Source organism: Marmota flaviventris, chromosome 7 (genome assembly GCF_047511675.1).
Source record: "Marmota flaviventris isolate mMarFla1 chromosome 7, mMarFla1.hap1, whole genome shotgun sequence".
NCBI lineage: Eukaryota > Metazoa > Chordata > Mammalia > Rodentia > Sciuridae > Marmota > Marmota flaviventris.
This window is the reverse complement of record NC_092504.1, coordinates 107,905,690-107,931,746: the sequence shown is the minus strand read 5'-3', so window position 1 is coordinate 107,931,746 and position 26,057 is coordinate 107,905,690. Positions and strand designations below refer to the sequence as shown.

Sequence of the window (26,057 nt, the reverse complement as noted above, 5' to 3'; positions counted from 1 at the left end):
GATTCCTTTTCTGTGGTTATTAACTCACCAGATAAACTAGTATATAATGCATAATGTCAGTAGTTTGGGGCTTGAGTTCATTTATGTATGATTTTTTTGATATTTTCTATTAAAAATAATTGTTACTAAATGACATTGTGAAGGCAACTGAACACAAGACCACACACACACACATACACACACACACACACACATACACAAACACACACAAAACAAACAAAAAATACTTTATTGGATGATTAAATCAAGATGCTCCTTTTAATATGAGAGCAATTTATAGCACATAAAGGGAGATTTTAGAATGTTTTTTTAAGAAATATCAATTTTAGGTAGGTAATTGTGAGGAAGCAGATTAGCATAACAGCCAAACCCAGAAGATTCTTCCACAAGCCCCAAGAGAGATCGATGCCCTGGAGTCAAGAATTCTTCTTCTGTACATCTGAAATTTAACAAACACACACACAAAAATAACTACATTCCTACCAAACATCAAATTATATTGACTATACTCACTATGACTTGTTAGAGAAACCTATAGGTTAATCAAATTATGAGGAGTTACCCCTTCACATATAATAGCTAACAGTTGTTGTGTGCTTACAATTTGGCTGATACTATGCTAAGCAACTAGTACCTAAGAGCTTAGTTAAATCCTACATAATCCAACAGTATACACATATTAAACACATTTAAAAGAGGGGTGGAATTAGGCTTAACTAACTTGGCTAATTTACAGATTCACAATGAGAACCAAATTTCTACACTTCTCAAACACATTCATTTTCAAATCCATAATGCTACTCTCTTCAAAGGAAATATTGATCATGACTTTTTACTTTCTCTCAATGGGGACCCCTCAGCTTTACCTGATGATGCCTGTGCCTCTTTCCAAGCTAAATAAAGATCCTTGAACTTCTGCTCACTCACAAGACAGCCATGCAAAAAATACAGGTTAAGAATTCAAAAACTAGGACCAGATAGGAGCAAAGGATTTCTACAAGAGCCATGTCTGCCAGCTCTGGCACCAAGACTGTAATGAACATCACAGATACTCAGCAACAGGACATCACCAACAAGGCCAGGAATCAGACACCAACCCTAAGTACCAGTTAGAGCACAGCAGGATGGAGTGGTCCTGGCACAGGTTAGAAAAGCAGCTGACACTAAAATAACAGGTTCAGCTGCAGTTGTTGCCTGTTGCCATTCTTAGGCATCTTCTGGAATTTAGCAGTTAAAAAAAAAATCCCTGGCTTCTCTTTGCTGTAAAGGAAGATCCTCCGTCCTCTTGTGAACATGAACCTTAATGGTCATGAAGTCTGTGGTGGCTTCTCCCTATCTGTCCCACTTTTCCCATCTACTCATCAGCAGTGTGGCACTGACTTTGTGTTACAAAGATGCCACAACCAGATCCCACAAAAGACAGTGGACAGGATAAAGAAAACCCCTTCCCACGGAAGTTTACATGTCAGTCATTCAAAATAAAAATTTGTATAACTACCAAGAATTATTTCTATACTATTTGAAAAATCCAGGACAGATTTTGCATACCAGCCTTGGTATGCAAATTTTCCCTTATTTATTACTGGAACAAAATGAAATAATTGACATCCTTGAAAAGGAAAGTATTTCTAAAATTTTAAACCAATATCCTCTGATTTTGTTATAACATGTATTTCTGTTTTGATGACATTATGCAAAAATGGGATTTCCTTCTCAATTGCTGAAATGTGTTCTTCCTTCTTTAAGAGAGTACACATCCTTTGATAGGGGGTATTCCTGTTTACATGCATACAACTCACAGACACACATATATACAAGTGTACAGCCTGTGATTTCATGATGTCTCCCACGTGCACAAGCAGAGGAAAGGAACAGCCTCTTTGGGCCAATGTTCCCTCCATTTATACTCCTATCCCCCACTTAGCTCTTCCTGTTGTGCATGTGCTGAGGTCTCAGGCTCCATATAATCCATTCAGCTCAGAGAATATGAACCCTTGTTAAACAAGGAACAGCCCATTTCAAAGTCAAATGTTCTGAAGAAATGAGAATTCACCCCACAATCAAAACATCAAAACAATCCTTCAAAAGTTCCAAAATGAACATTTCTTCACATTAAATAGTAGAATACAAGTACAACATGTGCACATGTACTAGTGCACAATGCTTCAATTTATGGGTGAGAAAACAGGGTCAGAAAGGTTTGTTGACCCTGAAAGGTCTCATACCAGCTTTAAGCCCAGGGGATTTTCTTCCTCTCGTGGCAGTGTTAAGAAGTCTCATTATGACATTGAAGGGAAACTTACATCACATAGCTGGCACAGCCACTGCTTTCTGTTGTACTAAGTCCTGGACAGAAGTTTCGTCCCAAAAATTCATTATGCAGCAAAGCCTATTGCACAAGGAGAACAAGGAAAGGTAAACAGTTCTAAATTTCAAAATGTTTCCAAAAGCAAGGTGCAGAGATGCACACCTGGAATCTCAGATAGTGGAAAGGCTCATGCAGGATGATGGCAAGTTCAAGGCCAAACTGGGCAAATCAACTCAGTTCAACCCTGTTTCACGATAAAAAAATTAAAAAATAAAAATTGGGAAACTCAGTGGTAAAGTGCTTGCCTAGCATAGGTGAGGTGTGAGTTCAATCCCTACTACTGAAAAGAAAACAAAACAAAAACCCAGTGACCAAAGAATTGTCACATTTATGCCCTCAAGTTCAGTCTTTATTATTGCTTCTAAAAAAATGCCAAGTTTCACTATCAAAATTTTGTCACAGCAAGGCAACTAAAGATTTTTCCTTGGCAATTGAGAAGCTTAACATTGAGATAAAGGGAGACCTCTGGTTCTATTATGTCATACTTCATTCCTTCTTTTCTTCCAATTTTATAATCCCATAAACATTATAATTAAAATAATATAGTGGTTCTCAATGAACATTGTTTAGATATGGTAATGATCTTTTCTTGTTTGTTTTTTATCAAGACCACTTATAATTCTGGGAGTTAGAAACTTGGTTACACTATGTAACACCACAGATAACTTTCTTTGAAGCTGACTAACTTGCTAAAATCAGTATGGCTCTGAGTATTCTATGGTCTTTATTTCTTTTCTAATTTCCCTTACAATGCAAGCTATGTCTTCTAGTCTCCCATCCTTCATTTATTTCCTTATTGAACTAAAACATAATGCTTTTTGTTAATGAGACAATCTTTCTCCTTCAACCTTTCTCTCCAACTTCATCTTCTGCCAACAATGGTGTAACTGGGGAAACCCCAGAAAACGCCTTGATCTTGTGTTAGCCAAGGCTAACAGGAAATACTCATGCATTGCTCCTGAAAGACAGTTCTGGGATGGGAGAGATTCACAGCTCATGGCTAAGGAAATAAAATTATTAGGCTTTATTTTGGTTGTTCCCAGCTTTCCCAAGCTATTCCCCACAATAACAGATGGAGACAACTTACTATATAGCCATAATAAGGAATACTGAAGTACTGAAGCCAGGAGAGCCAAAGTTTTGTGGTCCCAAAATTCAGCGATATGCCCAAGAAAACCTACAAAAAGCAAAACCCAAGAGTCAGAACTGGTTCAGCATTTTCAGAAGGAATGCTTGACAAGACCCTTTCCAAGAACCCTACAACTTTCCAAACATTCTGCTAGGATCAATTCTTTGTTGAAATTTCTTCCACTTACTTCTAAACACTAATCTTAATGCTTTATGTGTACCTCTGCATAGCTACAACAGCTTTTGATATTAAAGGAAGAACAATACAACTACAATCTATATTATGTATTTCATTTATTTGGAGGATCCTTAATTTTCAAGAAGATATTTTCAACTTTCTCTATAACTGCATACAATGGAAGATTAGGAAGTACAGTCAATCCCTTAGTATCAATCAGGAATTGGTTACAGGACTACTCCACCCCCACTCACAGCCTCAAAAATATACAAATGCTCATGTCATATATTTTTAAAACACTATGGCATTCACATGTAATGCTGAATATTCTTCATGATTTGAATATGCACACCTTATATATTGTTAATCATTTTAATATATTTTTGATGCCTAATGCAACAGGAAACTTGGAAAATATATTATAACAAAAAGGAAAAATGTGTATATACAATAGAGACATAATTTTTGTTTTGAAAAGTCTATATTTCAAGTTGGTTGAATATCTCAATGAAGATTAGTGGGCTAGAAGGGCCAACTGTACTGACTAATTGAATTATATCTCAGCTCTCTGTTCCCCTAATGAACCTAGAAATCCAGGAAAATGTAACAGAACAACCCTGAGCATCACACACCCCTCTCTACTTCCATATATTGAAATTTATTATTTACAGGGGTTTGTACTCTCTATGACTTTAGGAGTAAAATGAAGTTCTGAATTCAGGTTTAAAGTAACTCAAACCCTAGAATAGATAAAGAGCAAAATATAATGAAGTCCATCAGAAAATGTCATTAATCCAATTAAAGTTATTAGAAAACAGTATCTCAATGGAGATGACAAGAAGGACTGTGAGAGACACACAAAAGACAAGTATAAGGTTTATATAACACTTGTCCTAATGGGTGTGAGGTGCACTGGGATATGCAGAACAAGGACAAGATTGTGGTGTATTTGCATATACTTAGACTTTACCTAACCAAGTGCTTAGCATATAACACAACATCACTCAATGTTATGACTGTTTTTAAAGTTCCACATAGAGACCTTTGCCTAATAATCTATAAAACATCAAATAAATCAAACAAACCATCTTTATTTATTGAAAGACATTTTATTTATTGGATGACAGCATAGGAACTATAAACAGCATTTACTGTTTTCTCAATGATATACATTGGTAGTTGCCAATTTCAGAAATGGAAGAATTATACTTTGCCAAGAGCTTATGCTAACTACTTATCATTGACTGACATCTCTCCTACTGTAGCAGAAAAAATGTGTGTATTAATAGTTTAAGATCTCCAGTTTAGTTGATATCAAAGTGGGGAAATGTGGTAACTAGTTCCATTCATCTGTTGATTCATCATTGTGAGTATAGATTTCAGGGGCATATAAGATTAGAACTAAGTAACCATTAAAAGCAAAAGTATATGATATAAAGAGTTCCTCAGAAAGCCAAAAAAGTAAGTGATCTTGTACTCTAGGTTTGGGAATTTTCTACGATTTTCAAAATCCTCCTTTTGAAAATATAAGTGGCACTCAAGTTAGCCTCCCCATGTTGCACACTATTAAATTTATCAAGGAGCTTCACTTTGAACTTGGAGAGAAGTGAATCCAACCAAACCACCTCTGCTGGTTAAACAGCTGTCAGTTCTCTAACACTAGCATAAAAGGAAGGCAGAGAACTGTTTTTATGAGGGAATCAGCCAGTCACAACTCTGGTTTCCAATTTATCAAGGGTTCATAATATATCACCAAAAAGTATTTTTAAAAGCTCATTAGTGAGGATATGATTAAAAGTTATAGTAACTTCACTAAAAGAGTAAGAGGAAAGCTGGCATCCTAAGAGCATCTAAGCCTCATGTACAAAATCCTCAAAGCAGGTTTTACAGTAAAGTTGAAGGAGCAAGAAGGAACAGGGGAAAAATTCCTTCTCAGAGAAGCACAGTTCACACTTACCAGCATAAACATAAAATAGACAATCACAAGAAGTATCTTTCTATCTGCCTTCTTGCCTGCTCCTAGGATTAGTGCCATGGAACTGGTGGTATAAGCCACCAGCAAAACAATAAACATCGTCATGAAGAAAGCTCCTAGTTTCCATCCTTAGAAGGAAAAGAAAGGGTCAGTCCAGTGGCCTAGGTCACCTAGTATTTGAACTTATTTATTAGTCAAATAACACTATAACATTCTGCTAAACTAATATCAGAATGAAGTTACCTACTATCCAACTATCATGAGTCACAATTGTATTATTTCCCTCTATGAAATCATGTAAAATTATCATACAGTTTTCTTCATTACACTTATTGCAAATAACTTTTCCATGTAACAACTATGTGTAATTGGGAACGATTTCTGAGTTGCTGAGATGGAGAGATATAGACAACAAAAATGGCCAAAATTCTACTATCTGAGGAAATTTCTCAAAGCATATTCATGTCCCCTGACATATCCACAGGTGCATTATTTGCTGCAACTGCATTAATGAAGAAACTGGGACTGGGTTTCACAATGTCACAGTAGTTTTAATACCTAGGGCAAGGGAGGTATCTCAACAACCTAAGACCCTCTAGACAAACCACCACATGGCATGGTCATAGAGAATGGGGCTAAGCTGTGTTTCTTAATATGATCTGGATCATACACTCTGAAGATTTTTGAACAGCTGCAAGAACAAAAATCAGGAGTCTGGGGATCTAGATTCCATAACTATTTGTTTATGATACCTCTTATTTGTGAAAGGAAAGGTTTAATTAGTCTCTATTAGTGGTTCTTACTTTGAAGTATGTTTCAAAAGTAGATATTTCTGGTGTGTTTATGTGTGTGTGAGAGAGAGATATATGGGAATACTCATGCAATGAAACTAGAGAGATACCTGAGCATAATGCACAAACACATGTGTCTATACCCACCAAGCAAGTATTTTAATTAAATCAATAACCTCAAAAGCCACCATTCTCTCAACAAAGAAGGGAAGAGGGAGAGAATAATGTGTGTATGTAGATTATTTATCCCTCTCAATATATCTCTTTAGATATTACTATCTGTAGTTTATCTCCATATAGAGATATATAGAGAGAAGAAATGTAGATGGATAGGCAATAAATATCCCAGTTCCTCCAGCATAGTCTCCTATAGTTTTATAATTCCTTCCATATTTGTGTATGACACACAGCATTTCTCAATACCATGTAGTTTTATAAACAGTATTAACATTTGGTTGGGTCAGTTTCAGGGGCACATACCTGAAAACACAGCTACTCCAGAGACTGAGGCAAGAGGCTTGCAAGTTCAAAGCTAGTTTGGACAACTAAGCAAAACTAAAAGGTCTCAAATTAAAATAAAGCAAAATGATAGCTTGTGATGTAGTGGAGTGTCAGAGTACTTGGCCAGTACATTTATATCCTGGGTTCAAGCCCCAGTAAAATACATACACACACATTTGATAGGAAAAGTCTGAAAAACAATGCCCACATTTAGCAGCTATATTCAAGAGGGTATAATATTTCCCTAGCTTTTGGCTTGGTTTGTAGTTTGGAAAAAGAGAAATTAGAAATTAGCATCACCTCATATCCAAGATTAAGGCACATTGTTTTTGCCTTGTTACTTACCTAACATCAAGGATAGTATAAAAGTAAATATAAAACTTGGACAAATCCTCCTGGATATTAAATCAGATAACAGTTTTCCAAAGAAGTAAGATTTTTCACTGTAGTATCCACTGATATACTCATGTCTACAGAAAACAAAAGAAAAAACAAAACAAAATGAAAACACACACCACATATCCCAGATTAGTCTGAGAAGGCACAGCCCAGATGAGATGCTGCTGTGCAGACTCCTGCTGCCACCAGGTCTGACACTGCAGCTGCCCACAGGCTCCAGGCTGATCCCTGGTTAATGCCCTTCTCCACCTCAGGTGCAGCCTCCCTGGGGAATCAGCCCCCCAAGGCTCTTGCTGTGACCCTCTCATGACAGCACCCCTCCTGCTGCCACCCACTCTGGCCCACATCACCCCTCCAGGGACACTGTGTGCTTCTCCTCACTCTCCTCAGAGACTCTGCTGCTCCTCTGAGGCTGGCTCTGCCTGAACAGCAGCACTTGAGGGGCTAATCTCAGTGTAACAGGGGCTTTTCTTCTCCCCATTTCTGAGTGTGAAGAAGGTGACACTGTTATTCTCCAAGGCCCCAATGCAGCAGCGGATCCCTAAACTCTTTGAGCTTTGGCTACTTTCATATTAAAAACAGAAAGACTTCTTCCTAGAACAGGCAGCCCTGTCAGCCCCTAAGTCCTCATCTTTTGACGTCTGACAGGTTTTTCTCAGAATCCCAAACTCTTCCACTGCTGTCTTCATCTCTTCCCTCTCTGCTGATCCTGTGCTAGGCACAGAAGTATGGGAAAATCTCTTCCATCTTCAAAAAACACAAAAGACAAACCCAGTCTGCTCTCTACCTCATTGTGGTCCTCTGGCTCTTCCCATTACTCCACCTGGTGAGGTTACTCTTGGTTACATTCACCCAGCTTTACCCCCTGTGCCTCCAATTCACAGCTGATTCTACCAGTTAATCTTTACCAAGCCCTTCAACCTTTCACTGTGAGGGCCATCATAATGTGTTGTTTGATAAACACAAAATAAAACAAAATCTCAGCCTTTTTATTGCCCCTTTCTGGGAATGTTTAGGATATACTGACATCCTCATCCTAGAGATTCCCTTTAGCCTAGATAGCAGGCCCAACCTGATATTCCAACTTGGTCCTGACTGCCTTCTCTCAGTTATTATTGATAATCCCAACACATGCTGCAAAAGCTCAAATCCTGCATGATAAGTATGTACAATTTATATTTGTCAATTGAATAATTTTAAAAAAATTATTGTATTCCCCAGGGTCACATCCTTGGACATATTTGTGAGATGACCAGTGTGACCAAAAGCTGTTAATGCACCCTCTAGAAACAGAGATCTACTCACTTAAAGAGTTTCTTCTCAAGCTCAAACATCTCCCCAGCAGTCACACTGCTGAAACACTGGAAGACAATCAGCACATAGAGTCCCCAGGCTCTGCCAGGACAGAACAGGAACAAAAGTACGACAGTCAAGTCAATTCTGGTAGGTCTGATTTCTACCCACAGAACTGATTCCACAATGACATAATATTAATTATATCTTTCTTTAAAAAGTGTAGAACTGTTCTGGTTGAAACTGAAAGGGTACAACTCCATGAGGTTTCTCCTCTGGTACTCCTATAACTCCACATTTTTTGAAATTCATGGTCTTAGTTTACTCTGAACTAAAATTTTAGTGTTCACTAAAATTGATTTGAAACAACAACCCCCAATATGAAGGTATTTGGATGTAATTAACATGAGAAGTAATAAAATTAAAAGAGGTCATGAGAATAGAGAGCCCAAGATTACTGTACTAATAAGAGGAAGAAACATCCCAGTATGCTCTGTCAGGAGAAGGTACAGAGTGAAGACTGCCATCTGCAAGGAATGAAGCATTCTCACAGGAGCCTGATCTTGTTGGAATGACACTATGAGCTCAGATTTCCAGACTTTAAAACTGAGATACATTAAACTTCTGTTGTTTAAGCCACTGATTCTACAATATTTGTTATGGCAGCCTAAGCTAATTTATAGATTATAACAGTACTATTAACTTTCAATTTAACTACCCCAAATGCCAAATATCAATTGTAATGTATGATAGAAAGATAAATAGAGCTCAAAATTGTTTAAATATTCAATAATCCATGTGTTTATGCAGGGATGTTCAACTTAATTAGTGGATTAATGCATTTGATAGATTATTAATTTGAAAGGAACAATGGTTGGTAACTGTAGGCAGGTGAGTCATGGCTAGAGGAAGTAGGCTACTCAGATCTTATATTTTGGCATTATATTTTATCTGGATAGATCTATCTATCTATCCTTCCTTCTATGTCTTTCTGCTACCTGGCTTCCATGAAATTTGCAGCTTTCCTCTGTCTTGCCATTCTGCTGTGATATTCTGCCTCATCCTTGGGCCCAAAGCAATGAACTCAGTCAACCATGGACTGAACCTCTAAAACTGTGAGCCAAATAAACTTTTCCTTTTCTAAGTAATTCTTGTAGAGTATTATAGTCATAGCAATGAAAAGATTTCTAACTGTTTGTTTTGACTCATGGTTTCAGAGTTTGAGTCTATTGTCAGTTGAGTCCATAGCTCTGGACACAAGGTGAGGCAACATCGTAGCAGAAGGAGTGTTGCTCACAACATGGTAGCAAGGAAGCAAATAAATAAGGAAAGGGGTAGCAGGGAAGATATACCCTTCTAGGGCATTCACCCAGTGACCCAGCTCCTCCAGCAATTCCCCACCTGCCTACAGTTATCACCCAGTTAGCCCATTCAAACTAAAATGTGCTGATTAGTTTAATACTCTCACAATGGCAATCATTTCACCACCAAATATTCCTACATTAACACAGGAACTTTGTGGGACACCTAATATTCCAACCATAAGACTCCTAGCCCCCAAAAGCTCACGTCCATCTCATAGTTTATAATGCACTTAGTTCATCTGCAAGAGTCCCCATAGTTTTAACAGTTATAGCAGTGCCTAGAATTCAAAGTCCAACATCTCATTTGAGACTCAAGGCAAACTCTTAGCTGCAAGCACCTGTAAAGATCAAAAGAAAATTACAGATATCCAATATGACATTGTAGAGAGTATATATCTCCATTCCAAAATGGAGGATTAGGGGCATAGAAAGAAGGCATAGAACAAGAAAACACCCAAACCCAGCCAGGCAAGAAGCTCCCCAAACTCCACTTATTGCATCTAAGACACATGGTGGTGGGATGTGATCTCCAAAAGGCTAGAGCAACCCTGACTGTTTTGTCTTGCAAGTTGTAGCGCACATGGCCTCTCTGTTCACCTGGTTTCTCTGTAGTCAGGAGCTTTTATGAGCAGGTAGTCCACACTACTGGCATTTCATTTCTGGGGCCTCCATTCCATTCATCTTTACAGCTTCATTCATTACCCTCTCACGGCAGCCTTTAGGGATTCCAACCATCCTACACGTCACCTGGTCTCACAGAACTTCCTCTGCAATCTCAGTTGAAAGCCTCTATGATCCATTAACTAATTTATCTTGCATTCTGGCAGAACCAGCAATACATGGATGATATCAAGGTCTGCTGCTAGCTTGTGCAGTAGTTGGTCCCCCTGGGATCATGGCTATAGTAGCCTCTGAGTGCCTGGGCAGCTGATAAGTGTGAAAAAACTTCCTAGGCCCAACTATGTAGCAATGTGTACCCACAATCTTTCCTCAGTGTGATTTTTCTTTCTACATCCTTGAGCCTGCAAGGGATGTAATCTTATGAATTCCTGAGATGCCTTCAAACTATCTTCCCCACTGTCTCTATTTAAAGTGCTTAGTATCTCTTTAGTGGCTATAATCTCTTCAACAATCACAGTTTTCTTGGCCTGACTACTACACACCCTACATTACCCATTTAACATGCCAAACTGCAAGTTAAAAAAAATCTTCCTTCTCTGATTTTTACTCCTGATTCTTACAGTAAACCTGGCCAAAATCTGAGAGTAATCCATGACACTTCCTGAATGAATGCTGTACTGCCATAAAATTTCCTCCACTAGATTAATTCATCCTTCACCTTTAAATGCAGCCTCACAGAAAATCTGAGGACATGGGCAAAATGTAGACAACTTGTTTGACAGAATGTAACATAAATAGTCTCTAGTCCAATTCCCAAGAGAGTCCTCATTTCCCTCTGAAACCTTGTGAGCACAGTCCTTAATGTCCATGCCCTGTTTGCATTTTAGTCTTCTGAATTTCTGCCATAATAGCCCATTTAGTTCTGCTTACAATATTTTAAGCCTTCTCCAGCTTGCATCTCCAAACTTTTCTAAACTCCTACTACAAACCATTTCCAAAGGCTTCTCAACTACATGAGCAGGTTAAGCACAGCAAAATCCCTATTTGTGGTATTGATTTTTATATTATTCAGCTTAGCATTGGTGAGAACAAACTATCTGACAACTTAGAGGAGGAAAAGTTTATTTTGACTCATAGTTTCAGAAGTTTAGTCCACAGTTGGCAAAGTCCATTGTTTTAGACCCAATGGATTTTGAGGCAGAAGATCATGGTGTAATGGTGTGGTGTACAAGTGCTGCTTTCTTCATCATGGCCAGAAGCACAGAGAGAAAAGGAAAAGAGATTCAGGTATAATAAACTCTAAACTCATCCAGGTCTCATCCTCCATTGACCTTCCTCATCTAGCCCCATCTGCCTACAGTTACTACCTATTTAGCCATTCAAACTAGGATGAACTGATTAGATTACAGCTTTCATAAGTCAATCATTTCATCTCCAAACATTCCTGCATTAACATAGAAGCTTTGGGGAGTATCACATATCTAGACCATAACACTAACACAGTTTTAAAGTGGAGTAATGAAAGAAAGACATGTGGAAAGAAAATACAGACAATGGAGGGAATCCTTAGTCAGCTCATTACTAGAGACGTCAACCACACAACTATCCAAAAGCCTTTAATTATGCTTGACTAGGACAGCCACCTTCCTGTGAGATTTCAAAATACATAAAAATGAAAGTGGTCCTGATTAATAAGAGATTAATAAGCCAGAAATATAAAAATCTCCAACTAAACAATAGCACCAACCAAGCCAATTTTAAAATGAACAAAGGACTGTACATTTTACCGAAGACCCAGTGGAACTCTAATATTTAGCAAAAGACAAAGTAAGAAGTTCGTGGGGATGTGAAGAAACTAGAACCCTTGTGTGCTACAAAGAATGTAAAATGGTGCAGCTACAGTGCTTCCACTGCCTGGCAGTTCCTCAGAAAATTACCAGAATTACCATATAATCCAGCCATTCCACTTCTGGGTGTCTACTCCAGACAGAAAGCAGGACTCAAAGAGATATTTTCACACTTATAGCTTGCGTTACTTACAAGAGCTCAAACCTGGAGCTACCCAGATTTTCATCAGTAAATGAATGGGTAAAGCCAAATATAATAAATACATAACTATTTTACAGAATGAAAAGCCAAATTCCAACACATACTACATTTTGAATGAACACTGAGGACATAATGTTAAGGAAAATAAGTCAGTCACCAAAAGAGAAATACTATGAATTCACGTATATGAGATTCCTAGAGTCTCCAAATTCAGAAACACAAAGTAGATAGGTGGTAGGCAGGACTTAGGAGAAGTAAGTATGGGAAATTACTGTTTTATGGGGATTTCATTCAGGAAGATGAAAAAATGGTCTGGTGTTGGATGGTGGTGATACTTCCACAAGGTGAATGTACTTGATTCCACTAATGGTACTGAATAGAAGATACAGAGATGAACCCACATACAGTTATCTCATGGTAGACAAAGGCACCAAAAACATTCATTGGAGAAAAGATAGTCTATCCAAAAAATGGTGCAGGGAAAATTGGATATCCATATGTAACAAAATAAAATTAAGTCCGTATCTCTCACCTTGCACAAAACTCAACTGAAAATGGATCAAAAACTTAGGCTCTAGAACAGAGACCTTGTGCTTATAGTAGAAAAAGTAGGTCTAAATCTTCACCATGTCAGCTTTGGATTTGGCTTCCTTAATGAGACTCCTAAAGTGCAAGAAGTAAAATCAAGAATCAATACATGAGATGAATTCAAAATAAAAAGGTTTCTCTCGGCAAAGGAAATAATCAAGAATGTGAAGAGAAAGCCTACAGAATGGAAGAAAATCTTTACCACATGCACCTCATATAGACCATTAATCTCCAGGATTTATATAGAACTCAAAAACCTTGACACCAAAAAAAAGAAATAACCCAATCAATAAATGGGCTAAGAAACTGAACAGACACTTCACCAAAGAGCTTTGCATTCAATTGGGCTGGGGTTGGGGTTTAGTGTAGAGCACTCACCTAGCATGTGGGAGGCACTGGGTTCCATTCTTAGCACCATATAAAAATAAATAAATAAAATAAAGTTATTGTGTCCAACTACAACTAAAAAATAAAAAATAAAATCAATCAGCAAATATATAAATAAATGTTCAACATCTCTATCAATTAGAGAAATGCAAATCAATGCTACTCTAAGATTTCATCTCACTCCAGTCAGTATGGCAATTATCAAGAATACAAGCAACAATAAATGCTGGCAAGAAGGTGAGGAAAAAGATGCACTCATAAATTGCTGGTGGGACTAAAACTTGGTGCAACCAATCTGGAAAGCAGTTTGGAGATTCCATAGAAAACTTCGAATAGAACCACCATTTGACTCAGCTATTCCACTCCTCAGTTTATACCCAAAGAATTTTAAATCAGCACATTATAGTGATACAGCCATATCAATGTTTTTAGCAGCTCAACTTACAATAGCTAAACTATGGACACCTAACCTAGGTGTCCTTCAACAGATGAATGGATAAGGAGAATGTGGTGTATATATACACAATGGAATATTATTACTCAGCCTTAAAGAAGAATGAAATTATGGAATTTGCCAGTAAATGGATGGAGCTGGAGAATATCATGTTATTTGAAATAAGCAATCCCCCCCAAACCAAAAAGACCTAATGCTTTCTCTGATATGTAGACACTAATTCACAATAAAGGACGGGGGTGTTAGGGAAGAATAGAGTTACTTTGGATTAGGCAGAGGGGATTAAAGAAAGGGGAGAGGATATGGAGTTAGGAAAGATAGTAGAATGAATCTGATATTATCACCCTATGTGCATAAATGACTACATAAAGGGTGTGATTCTACATCATGTGCAACCAGAAAAATGAGAAGTTATATTCCATTTATGTATGATGTGTCAAAGTTCATTCTACTGTCATGTATAACTAATTAGAACAAATAAAAAATTTAAAAAGAATGGTTAAAAGGCTAAATCAGAGTTTACTAGTACATTTGTATATACATGCATCTGATAAAAAGAAAGGTTAGTCTTCTATTTGGTTTTTAATGTACCAACTCATTCTACCCAGAATTAAACAGTAACATTTATTCTATACTTATCATAAATTCAAATTCTTAAAGGATATTTACAAGTTTGAAAAAAGTAATAGGATTTTCTCAAGTAAAGATCCAAATTTACTTACCTAACCTGGATGTCAGTACAATCATTTTTGAACACAAGGAAAGTGCCACCTACAGCCAGTGCCAGAATGACAGTGCAATATAGCTTATCAAAAACAAAAAGAAAAAAATTTGATTAGAAGTAAAATTGTTGCATGCACATCATTGATTTTTTGTTGGGGGGAGGAGGGCAACTTGGGATTGAACTCAGGGCACTCAACCACTGACCCACATCCCCAGACATTTTTTGTATTTTATTTATAAACAGAGTCTCACCAAGTTGCTTAGTGCCTCCCTTTTGCTGAGGCTGGCTTTGAACTCTTGATTCTCCTGCCTCAGCCTCCTGAGCTGCTGGGATTACAGATGTGAGCCACTGCATCCCGCCACATCACTGATTATTACAAGATATTTGGCTGCATAATCAAATCTCTCCATTGAGATTATCAACACTTTAAATGGCTTGGCCAGAGTCCCTAAGAGAATACAAAACACTGTATATTATTAGTGTGCTTTCTAAATTAAATTGAAAATTAAGGCATCTGTTGTTTTGGAAGCTGATAGGACAACAGAGCAGACGACTCTGCAAGTTAACATTCCTTTCAGTGTCAAACGGACACTGCCACATAGGGTAGCAGAGTGCTGAAGACACTTGGGGAACAAATTTTCAGAGTTGAACTGACCTCCCAAGTTTTGTGCCAGTGAATATGTAGTTTCATACTTTAAAAGCGTCAAAGATTTTCCAACTGGCCCTTTACTAAAAATTATACTTCTGTACTACATTACACCTATTACAAACCTGAACAAGAGTTGTTCCTTTAATCTCAGGGAGCTACAAGGTTCTACCCTTCTTCTAGAGACTACTACTTTTCAGACAATTGCTGAAATTCCTTTTGGGGAACTGAATTCACTGATGAGACAAAGAGTTTGAACATGCAATCTCAAGACACGATCCTGGTTTATTGAAAGTCGCTCTGTTCTAATTATACCCTGTGCACAACTACCATCTACGTGTCTTGTACAAAGCACTATAAACCACTTTGAGGGGCAAGTAGGAAAAATTAAATGCATGAACCACCTTAAAGAATCAACTCATTGCAGCTCACTGTTCCATCATGGGAAATCCAAGTTGATGGATCTAAATCAACAGATGTGTTGCCAAATGACATAACTTATTTTCTAAGAATAAAACTTTACCTTGGTTGACAGGACACCTAATTGCCTGTGTTCCAACAGAAATGGCAATGTCACAGGGATGAAAATATTTGGAGCAATGACAGTATGATTCAAATGGGGATATAGGATCTCAGATATACTCAGAAAGTGATGACTTGTATATGAAAATTATAGTGTACATGTGAAGTAGTTAGCAGTATTTCATTAGAGCCAACAATATTCTTTCAGTACTCAGGAGAAACTCAATGACTGATAATAAAATAACTGAAAAACTACCAGTAAGATTGATTCCCTTATAAATAACAGCCCAATGGACTAGGGCAACTAGGATTTCATGTGTTACAAGGGTTAAGTATAACAAAAAAACATAAGGAGTAATAATCAACAATCACTGCAGAACCAGTGGAAAGAGCAAAAGAATATTATCTCATCTCAGTTGAGTAAGATAATGGGACAATGAGTAGCCTTATTAACTCCAGTTACTACCTGTGTATAAATAGCACACTCTTTGAAATATCTATTTACAAATATCTATTTTCAAAGATTAGAATCTCTCAATGAGGAGGGTCAATTATAAGGAAGAACACTTTGCCTACAGGTTCTTCTGTCAGAAAGTGTACATCCCAGACCTCCCTCAGGTGTACTAAGTGCCACCAGGTGTCCCTCATTGCCTGATTTCAGCTTCAAACCAACTTTCTTCTACCAACTGCCTGCCCTCTCCCTCCCCTTCTCTATTGCTTCTCTGCTTAAATTTTCTGCATGGTCCTGCTGCCATCTGAGCTGCTGTATATTTTATTTGTCCAATTACCACCTCTCTACCCTGATAAGAAAGTAAGTTCCAAGAGGGCAGAGATTGTTATTTTTACTCACTTTGTTCACAACCATATTAGAGTCCCCAAAATGCAGCAAATGATCTGCGTGCAAGTTGTGGAATAAATCAATATATGAAGGACACCAACTAATAGAACACCCCAAATGTGACTGACATTGCTTTTAGTTTAATTAAAAAATTCGTTTTCTAGCTGAGCATGGTGGCTCATGCCTAGAATCTCAGTGACTCTGGAGGCTGAAGCAGGAAGATTTCAAGTTCAAAGTCAGCCTCAGCCACTTAGTAAGGCCCTAAGCAACTTAGAGACCTTGTTTCAAAATAAAAAGGGTTGGGGATGTGGCTCAGTGGTTAAGCCTCCCTGGGTTCAATTCTTGATTGAACCCAAAAAATCTTTTTGTACTCAGATTATATATTACATCTCTTCTAAACAACAAAACTTCTGATAGTGTCCTAGAAACCACTAAAAATGTTTCCTTAGTAAAAACTTAATTTTTACCTGTCCTATTGACTATCTCTATATCCTCAATGGAGTAGGGACAACAAATAGATGGAAGGGTGGGTAGAAGATACACATAATCCTCAGGCAGACTACATTAGAACAAAACTGCTCCCACATTAGTATTTTACAGCACTGTTATGAGTCTGCAGATTACCTGACGACGAGTGACCGAAGGGAAACCCAGCACGTTTTTGAATGAACGCCAGAAAATCCACCTGAGTTGATGAAAGAAGGAGGTGACACAGGTGATCTCCCTGAAGGCCAAACTCCTGCTATTCCGACCCCCTGACAGACGCTCTAATTCAGCTTCTGTGTCTCTGTAGAAGGCCGAGTTGGCATAAAACTCAGCTAATGCTTCTATTACTGGTTTTTCTCTCTGGAAAAGCTGTTCAGTCTCCTCGGCTTTGGAATAAAAGTGGATAAGGAAAGGAAGTATTTTTAATAGATTTAATAACTGATTTAAAGTGTTTCTCTGTTTCCTGTTTCTTGGTTAACACCTGAAAGATCCACAGATCCCAAACCCGGAATGAACCACACGAGACACTGGCTGCAAGAGCAAGAGGCAAGTTTATTGATACACAGGCGCCTGCGGGTGCTCAGCAACACCTCAGCCGGAGCTTCGGTGAACTGGCACACCGGGCTCTGGGGCACAGATCTTTTATATGGAGCAGGGGGTTAGTTTTCAGCTTAGCACAGCAGCAGCCTTTCTATTGGTTTCCCTGAATCCAGCAGCGGGGTCACCTGGGGGGTAAACTTGTTTTTTTTTAACTTTTTGTTCTCAGAAAAACCATAAAATTGCACCCTGCTCTTTTTGGTTCCTGTTTTCTCCCTGTTTGCTCAAGTTTGGCCCTCCCGGGGTTATCTATATGGAACATCTTGTGGTTGCCATTGTGCAAGACTTGAAATGCTACGTGCAACTAGTGGGGTTTTGACATGGGGGTTGGGTAAGAAAGCTTCCTGCAGCTTCAAGGCACAGGGGTTGGATTTCCTAATGTGGGGCCTGGGTCCTTGAGGTCCTTCACACCTTACTTCTAAAGATTGAATATTGAAGAAGTACTAGCATTGTTATCAATTTACACATTGATAAACTTGTTAATTGACCTGACTTCTGTCATTATCTTGTGGCAAACAGCAAATTTACTAACCTTTTCCTAACTGATTGGAACCTAATTCTTAAAATTACTTTTTACCATACAGAGTTATATTTCTCAATATAAACATCTGTTCCTCGATTATTACTACATTAAAATAAGATTCTCATTTTTGAATATTATAAAAATGAGCACGTTGATTTTTAATGGAAACTCCCTTTAAAACTGACAGTAATATATAAATATTCATTAATAAATAAAGTAAAAAAAACATGCACAGCACTCATGGTCAACAAAGTCTATCTGTTGATTGGTGTGACACCACCACATTAACCTGAACTCAAAAAGCCATGTTTTAAGGAGCCACCATATTTTTAATTTTTTTTTTTTTTGGTTGTTGATGAACTTTTATTTTATTTATTTTTATGTGGTGCTGAGGATCAAACCCAGTGCCTTACACATGCTAGGTAAGTGCTCTACCTCTGTGCTACTACCCAGCCAATCATATTGTTAAACATTAACCAAACCAATCAGGCAAATGTCTGTGAATCGAACAGTTACACATACCTTCATTTTCTTCCTCTCTGTTTATAGGAGGGACATTTCCATTGATGATGTCTAGGAAGAAGTCTGCAGGGTTTTGGTATTCCTCACCAGAGTAACCTGAGAACAAAAGCCACCTAAGAACACAACCCAATGGTCTTAGAAAATAATGACTCACTTCCAGAGGGTGAGGGAGGTGAGGCTAAGGATAAGAGAATCTAACAAATTCTCCCTCATCTTCTGGCTCTTTTCTCCCCTAATTTAACCTTTCAGAACATCAAACTTAGTTAGTCTTCAACTATAATAAATCATAAAACCCAAAGAGCTATCAAAATACCCTGATGCTTATCAGAACTTCATAAATCTAAAACTAAGTCCAAGAAAAAAGCATTAAATACTAAGTCCAGTGTGCTCTGTGTTTATATACCAAATTCCATAATGGATGCATATAGCAACAATAGTTTCTCCACCACATAAATACAAAGGTCCAGATTATCATCTGTCTACCTGTCATAATTCCAAATATTCAACCAATCCCCAGAGCAGCATTCTTGAGAGAACATGACTACCACAGCACACCTGAACTCACCTCAACTCACCTTGTGCCACAGTCATCTGAACTTGGCCTGAGATCTGACTCTTAAGTTCATCCACTCTGGATTCCCCAGACCCATATATGGTTGATCATTTTTAAATGACAGACATTAAATAAAAATTAAGAAATATAGCTAGTGAATATTTAAACTGTATATGAGATCATGGAGAAACATCTGTAATCATAACCAAATATTTCTAAAATGAAGTAGATTATGTGAGCCGTTTTTTAAAAAATCACATAATTCAACCTGAAATACAAAGAATGAGGTAGCCTAAAAACTTTGGTACTTCAAAGTCAGATTTAGGATCACTCAAATCCATTCAGGGTATAAATATGCAATATAATGTTACCAGAAAATAAATTAGCATGTCCATGAGCCCTCATGAAGGCAGAGCAAGATCACATGTCCGTGGGAAAGCTAAAACCACAATCTGCTATATGGTCAAGAATATGAGCCTTTCCATAAATATTCAACTGATGGAATAACTGGCTGTTGGTTCAACCTGTTTATGATTAACTTTCAGGGAAAGAACATCACAACTGTGAAGCAAAAAAAAAAAAAAAAGACACAGGAGAAATACTCACATGCACACAGCACACACACACACTCAAATACGAAAAAGAAAAAGACCTACAGAACAAGCAAGTGCTGCACAATGAAGCAAAATTTTGGTGCCCAAAATTTAGCATCAAACTAACGGAAGATGTTTTATAGTGGTGGAATCTGAGGTATGTCTACACAGAGATCAAGCGGTACTCCTGTTGACCCCTCTGCTCTCCCCAGGAGTCTATGAAGGAAGGATCTAGTGCATGAAAACGTCAACCACACCTGCTGATTCTAAGTACTCCAAAGCCTTGTGGGCAGGACCATGGTACATTAGTTTTCCTGAGGCCAATAAGGTGAGGCTGTCAAACAGCTTGAAGATGGAGTAGTGAGGCTGATGAATGGTGAAGATGATTGTTCTTCCCTGCTCAGAAATGCTAAGTTAAAAAGGGAAAACTATTTGTTATTAAACATCTGATTATAAATACTTTATTCCCATCATTAGACCATTTGCTTCGGGCTCAAATTAATTTTCTCTTACAAACTTTTCATCTCATTACCAGCATGATAGTTGGGGAAACTAAATTCCATGTTGTCATTAAGTATGGTATGTCAGAATTCTAGAATCCACTAGAATGTTCACTGACAATGTAGATATTGAAATGTCTTCCCAGATACCGAAATCGAATTTCTAGGAGTCAGTACAGGAAGCCCATATTTTTAAAAATTCTCCAAGTAATCTGTAAGTACACTCACGTTGAAGAGCTAATAATGGACTAAATATTTCAAAAAAAGGTCCTACGCACTATTCTTTGACCACTTAAATCTTTTATCTTTTTAGGATTGCTTTTTATTCTGCTCTTCTGCTCTGACAACACAATTAAAAAGCTTATAATATTTGTACCAAATGCTTTAAAGATAATCTCATTTAGATTTTTACACTATTGTTTTAAAGATATGGGTTAAAGGTCAAGTAAATGGCCAAGGGGTCTCCGCTACTAAGGGGAAAGGCTAGGATTTGAACTCTGGTCCGACTTCATGGTAAAAATAAATAGTGCTAAACTACCCTTTCATAAGAGTTATTACTAATGAGTACAGAACAAAGGCCAAAACCACTGCTCAAAATTCTTATTATATGTGACATATTTACACAATGGAATATTATTCAGCAATAAAAGAGAATAAAATCATGGCATTTGCAGGTAAACAATCCCAAAAAAACAAACACCAAATGTGTTCTCTGATATAAGGAGGCTGATTCATAGTCAGGTAGGGAAAGGGATCATGAAACGAATAGACAAACTCTAAATAGGGAAGAGGGGTTGGAGGGGAAGGGAGGGGGCAGGAGGTTAGAAATGATAGTGGAATATTATGACATTATTATCCAAAGTACATGTATGAAGACACAAATTGGTGTGAATATACTTTATATACAACAATTGATGTGAAAAATTGTGCTCTATATGTGTTAACAATAATTGTAATGCATTCTGCTGTCATATATAAATTAAAAAATTAATTTAAAAATTAAAAAATTACTTTACAACAAGAATCACTTTAATTTATGCATTTGATCACCACCCAGTATACACTAGCAGAGTGTGTTCTGCCTCAAAGAGAATCAGGACATAAGACCAATAATCTGAATACAATGTGGAATAGGATTAACTAAGGTTTCTTATGATCAAAATAGGAGACTTATAACCCAGTCTGAAGATGACATAAGTAGAATATCAAAAGGCCCAACAGGAGTGGTAAGCTAAGAAGAGAAAAGCACTCATGGTAGGAGAACCAGGTGAACAAAGTGTGAAATTAAAAGATCTCACTAGGAAAGTAGAGTAAGAAGCTCAGTGTTCAGGACTAAGTGTTTTTTGTGTGTGTGAGTGAATGTGAATGTGAACTGGTGTTGGATGAGGAAGATAAAGTGAGTACAGAGAGAGCAGAACAGGCCCATGCTAAACCCTCAGAAACTGGAACTTTGCTCATAAGGTGCTAAGAGCCACAGCCAATTAATATGATGCATGGCATTTTTGGTTGAAAGGTGACGCCAGCAAGCCATTGAGATGATATGATTATGTTAAGATCTGCATTCATATGGATATTGGACTCCTGCTGTCCACCTAGGCCTGCTACTGGACTCCTGGAGAGTTCCCATTGGTTGGGGAAGTGCGGTAGGAGGGAATTCCAGAGGAGGGACTTCCTGTTGGGGTCCAGGAGAACACAGTGTGGGTCTGTCGGCAATCTGGCCAGGAGCGTACAGGGCGTTGGCGGCAGTTTCAAAAATAAAGTTTGTTCCTGCTTGAGTGGCTCGTGATTTGTGCCCAGCCAGACTGCGGCAATAGGGAATCGGGAGCTGGTAAAGGACTCAGGGCATGAAGTGGGATTACCTGAGAGCCCTGATACCCAATGTGTGGTCTGAGGACCAGCAGCATCAGTATGAAGACCTCCTCTTAGAATCTCCTGGGAAGAAACTGGGGCTCTACCTCAGTCCTAGAGAAACAGAATCTACCTATTTAACGAGACTCAGGGCATGAGTAGAGTGGTGCTTGAGAAGGAGTGGGTAGAGCTCTCTGTATAAACAAGGATGCCTGTGCACTACACAGTGTAAAACAAGACAGTTAAAAGATTGGGGGGTGACTCCGTAGTGAAGTGCTTGCCCAGTGCCTCCAAGTCCCTGGGTGGAATCTGAAAATGGGGGCAGAGAGATTTCCAGGGTGGTGTGCACAGAGCCATCGGGAGCCTGATTGTATTAAACAATTAAATTACTTGTTTGAGCAAGGAAGTGAATATACTAAGGTAATGTGAGCCAAACCTCTGTCTGAAGTCACTGACAAACATGGAAATGGAAAACACTCAAAATAACAGAGGTTTTACATTAGAATTAGAAATATTATTAGGAATTTGTTATGGTTTTATGAGAAGTCCCCCAAAAGGTCTTGTACTAATGCAGAAATAGTCAAAGGTGAAATTATTAGATATGAGAGCTATCATATTATCAGTCAATTGTAGTTTAAATGACTGCCTAGAAAGCAACTGTAGGTAGGTGGTACATGGCTGGTATTAGTGGGCCACAGGCGGCATGCCTTGGAAGGGTTCATCATCCCTGCGGCCTCTTCCCCTTTCTCTTCCTCTGCTACCTGGCAGGCATGAGGTGAGCAGATTTCCCCTGCCAAGCTCTTCATGGTGTTTCACCTCACTATAGACCCCAAACAAAGGAGTCAGCCAACAATCAACTAAACCTCTGAAAACGGTAAGTTCAAAATAAACTTTTCCTTCTCTAACTTGTTCATCTTGGATATTTTGGTCATAGCAATGTAAAGCCAACCAAGACAGAAATTGGTACCAAGAGGAGTCATGGCTATGACAACAAAACCATGTGGTTCAAAAGAGTTTGGGAACTGGTTTGCAGGAGGAATTTGAAAAGTTTGGAGATTCCAACTGGAGAAGCCTTAGAATGCTGCAAGGAGGGGTTGATGGGTGATTCCAGAGCTCAGGGGACCAAAATGCCAAAGACTGTGCTCATGAGATTTCTGAGAGAAATAGGGACTCTGCTGAAAACTGGACAAGAGGCTGTATGTTGTAGGAATAGACAAGGTCAGACACCAAAGAATTAGCAGAAAACTGATTCATTTGGCTGCAGCCAGGTTCAGAGGGAAAAGCTTTCTCTATATCAATCAATCCCCCTGAACCCTGAGTTAAAGAAGTTTTAGAACTTTATACCCAGTGTATTAGAGGAGGGACTCAAGAGTTTCACAATCTACAGAAGTTCCCATGACAACAGGACTTTTTTTCCCTGTTCTGGGAAAATTAACCCCACACTGACTCTTATTTGTTTTTATTTTTTGCAAGAATCAGTGCCTGAGAAAGGGAGAGCTCCTTCTCTCCTTTTTTCTCTCCCTTGACAGCTGTTACCTTGGAGCTTAATTAGTAACATCTTCTCTTCTCTTTGAAATGTAAATATCCCTGTGAAGTCTGAGGCCCACCTTCAAAGACCTTGTTAAAACAATCTGTCTTCCTTATCACACTCTGCATTTGCAAACACATTTACCACTAGAAAACTTTTACAAATGGTCATATATCCTTACAATACTAGACAGTCCATAAATGTTGTGAAAAACTAGTAAAGGGGTGTTCAGAACCTGGAGTGTGGAACTCTTTCATGGCCCATAGCCAAGTAAAATAGAGCAACAGGAAACAGAAAACTTAACAACATTGAACTCTTTTGTAGAGATTCTTTTGCTGATAGTCCTAAGATCAATTCTGGTGAAGATTTCTGGAGAAGCTTAAGATTTTTTGTGGAGGAGGGGGTACCACTACAAGACCATACTGTTATATTCTGGCAAAGAAATTATTTACATTTCACCATGTCCTGAGACTTTGTATGAGGCTGAATGTAAAGGAGATGGACAAATTAACCTAATGAAGGAAATGTCAAGGAAGCACAGCAATCAGGCAGTGGCATGAATATTGCTGGCAGTTTGCAGCCAGGTTTACTGCCAGAATCAGGAGCAAAAAGTAGTGAAGGAGGAGGATTTTTAAAACTTACAATTTGGCTAGAGAAGCGCATGTAAAATTGTGGCCAAAAAGGTATGGTACCATCATGAAAGAGAAGGTAAGTACTGGGCACTAAGACAACAGAAAGACACCTTGACTGCATCTCAGGAATCAGCAATACCATACCAACTGCAGCTCAAGGATATAGAAGTGAAAACTCATTTAAATGACCTTGGGGGTGCACTTTACTTATACAGGGCAGGAGGGCAAGGAAGTTATTTCACCATGCTTGGCGGCACAGGCACTTAGATGTCACTTCAGGGGGCCCAGATATTACCTGAGCTGGTTGCAATCTTTGGCATCACCCATGCAGTGTTGTTTCTGTGTAAATGCAAGATTCTAGAGTTAGGGGATTGGAAACTGCCACCAAGATTTCAAAGGAAGGCCTGGGAGGCTAGGCAAAGTGTGGCAGAGTCAGTATCCCCGTGGGAAGTCCCTGAAAGGGTGGTGTATGAAGCTGTGAGAAGGAAGTCAAAGGTGCAGGGAGACCCAGGAGATTAAGGGATGCCAGGAATGTGGAATGTCTGCCAAGGAAAGCTGCTAACTGTAGGCAGAGCCAGAGGAAAAGAGAGGCCACATAGGCCACAACCGACAAGGCCATAGGGGTGGGGCTGCCCAAGACCTTTGGAGTTAACAATTCACCATCATCTGCCCAGATGTTGGATATGAACCTACAGGAAATGTTTGCCCACCTAGGTTAAGGTCTTATTTGGGTTCTGTTCCTTCTTTCTATGCCTCTATTCCTCCTGTTTAGAATGGGGATATTTAATCTGTGCCATCATATATTGGATGTATGTAACTTGCTTTTGATACTGTCACAGGGGCTCACAGTCAAAAGTTTGCCTTGAGTCTCACTGAAAACTATGGACTTGGACTTTGGAGTAATTCTGGAACTATTAAGTCTATAGGGACTCTGGAGATGGATTGAATGCATTTTGCATTGTGACATAAACATGAGCTGTTATGGCTTCAATATAAGGTGTCTCAAAAGCTTCAATTTAACACAGAAATATTTAGAAGTGAAATAATTTGATTAGGAGAGCTTTAATTTAATCAATCCATCCTAGTTTGGATGGGCTAACTGAGGTGTAAATGTAGGCAGGTGGGGTGTGGCTGGAGGAGGTAGGTTACTAGTGGTATGATTAGGAAGGGTTTGTCTTCCCTGCAGCCCCTTCCATTTTCTTTCTGCTTCAAGCCACCATGAAATAAGCAGCTTCTCCTTCCATGTCCTTCATCCTGGTGCTCTGCTTCATCTCATATCCAAAACAATGACATCAATTGAATATGGACTGAACCTCTGAAATGGTGAGCCCCCAAACCTTATTCTGCTCTAAGTTGATTTTGTTGGGTATTTATGCCACAATTATGTAAACCTGACTAGCACAGAACTCATGTGGTTTTGAATATATATACTTAAACAGAAACAGCATT

The 26,057-nt window shown here is 38.5% G+C and overlaps 1 protein-coding gene across 1 annotated transcript in view; it reads right to left on the bottom strand.

Moving 5' to 3' along the window:
* Positions 1–210: 210 nt before the first annotated feature.
* LOC114085439 (broad substrate specificity ATP-binding cassette transporter ABCG2-like) overlaps positions 211–26,057 on the bottom strand; it is a 46,350-nt gene continuing 20,503 nt past the window's right edge. The window contains 10 exon segments of the mRNA XM_071614563.1: positions 211–439; positions 2,304–2,389; positions 3,456–3,545; positions 5,632–5,777; positions 7,287–7,411; positions 8,646–8,735; positions 14,819–14,901; positions 17,451–17,698; positions 18,955–19,050; positions 20,358–20,509. Of these exon segments, the coding sequence (XP_071470664.1) occupies positions 310–439; positions 2,304–2,389; positions 3,456–3,545; positions 5,632–5,777; positions 7,287–7,411; positions 8,646–8,735; positions 14,819–14,901; positions 17,451–17,698; positions 18,955–19,050; positions 20,358–20,509 (1,246 nt within the window). The 3' untranslated portion in view covers positions 211–309.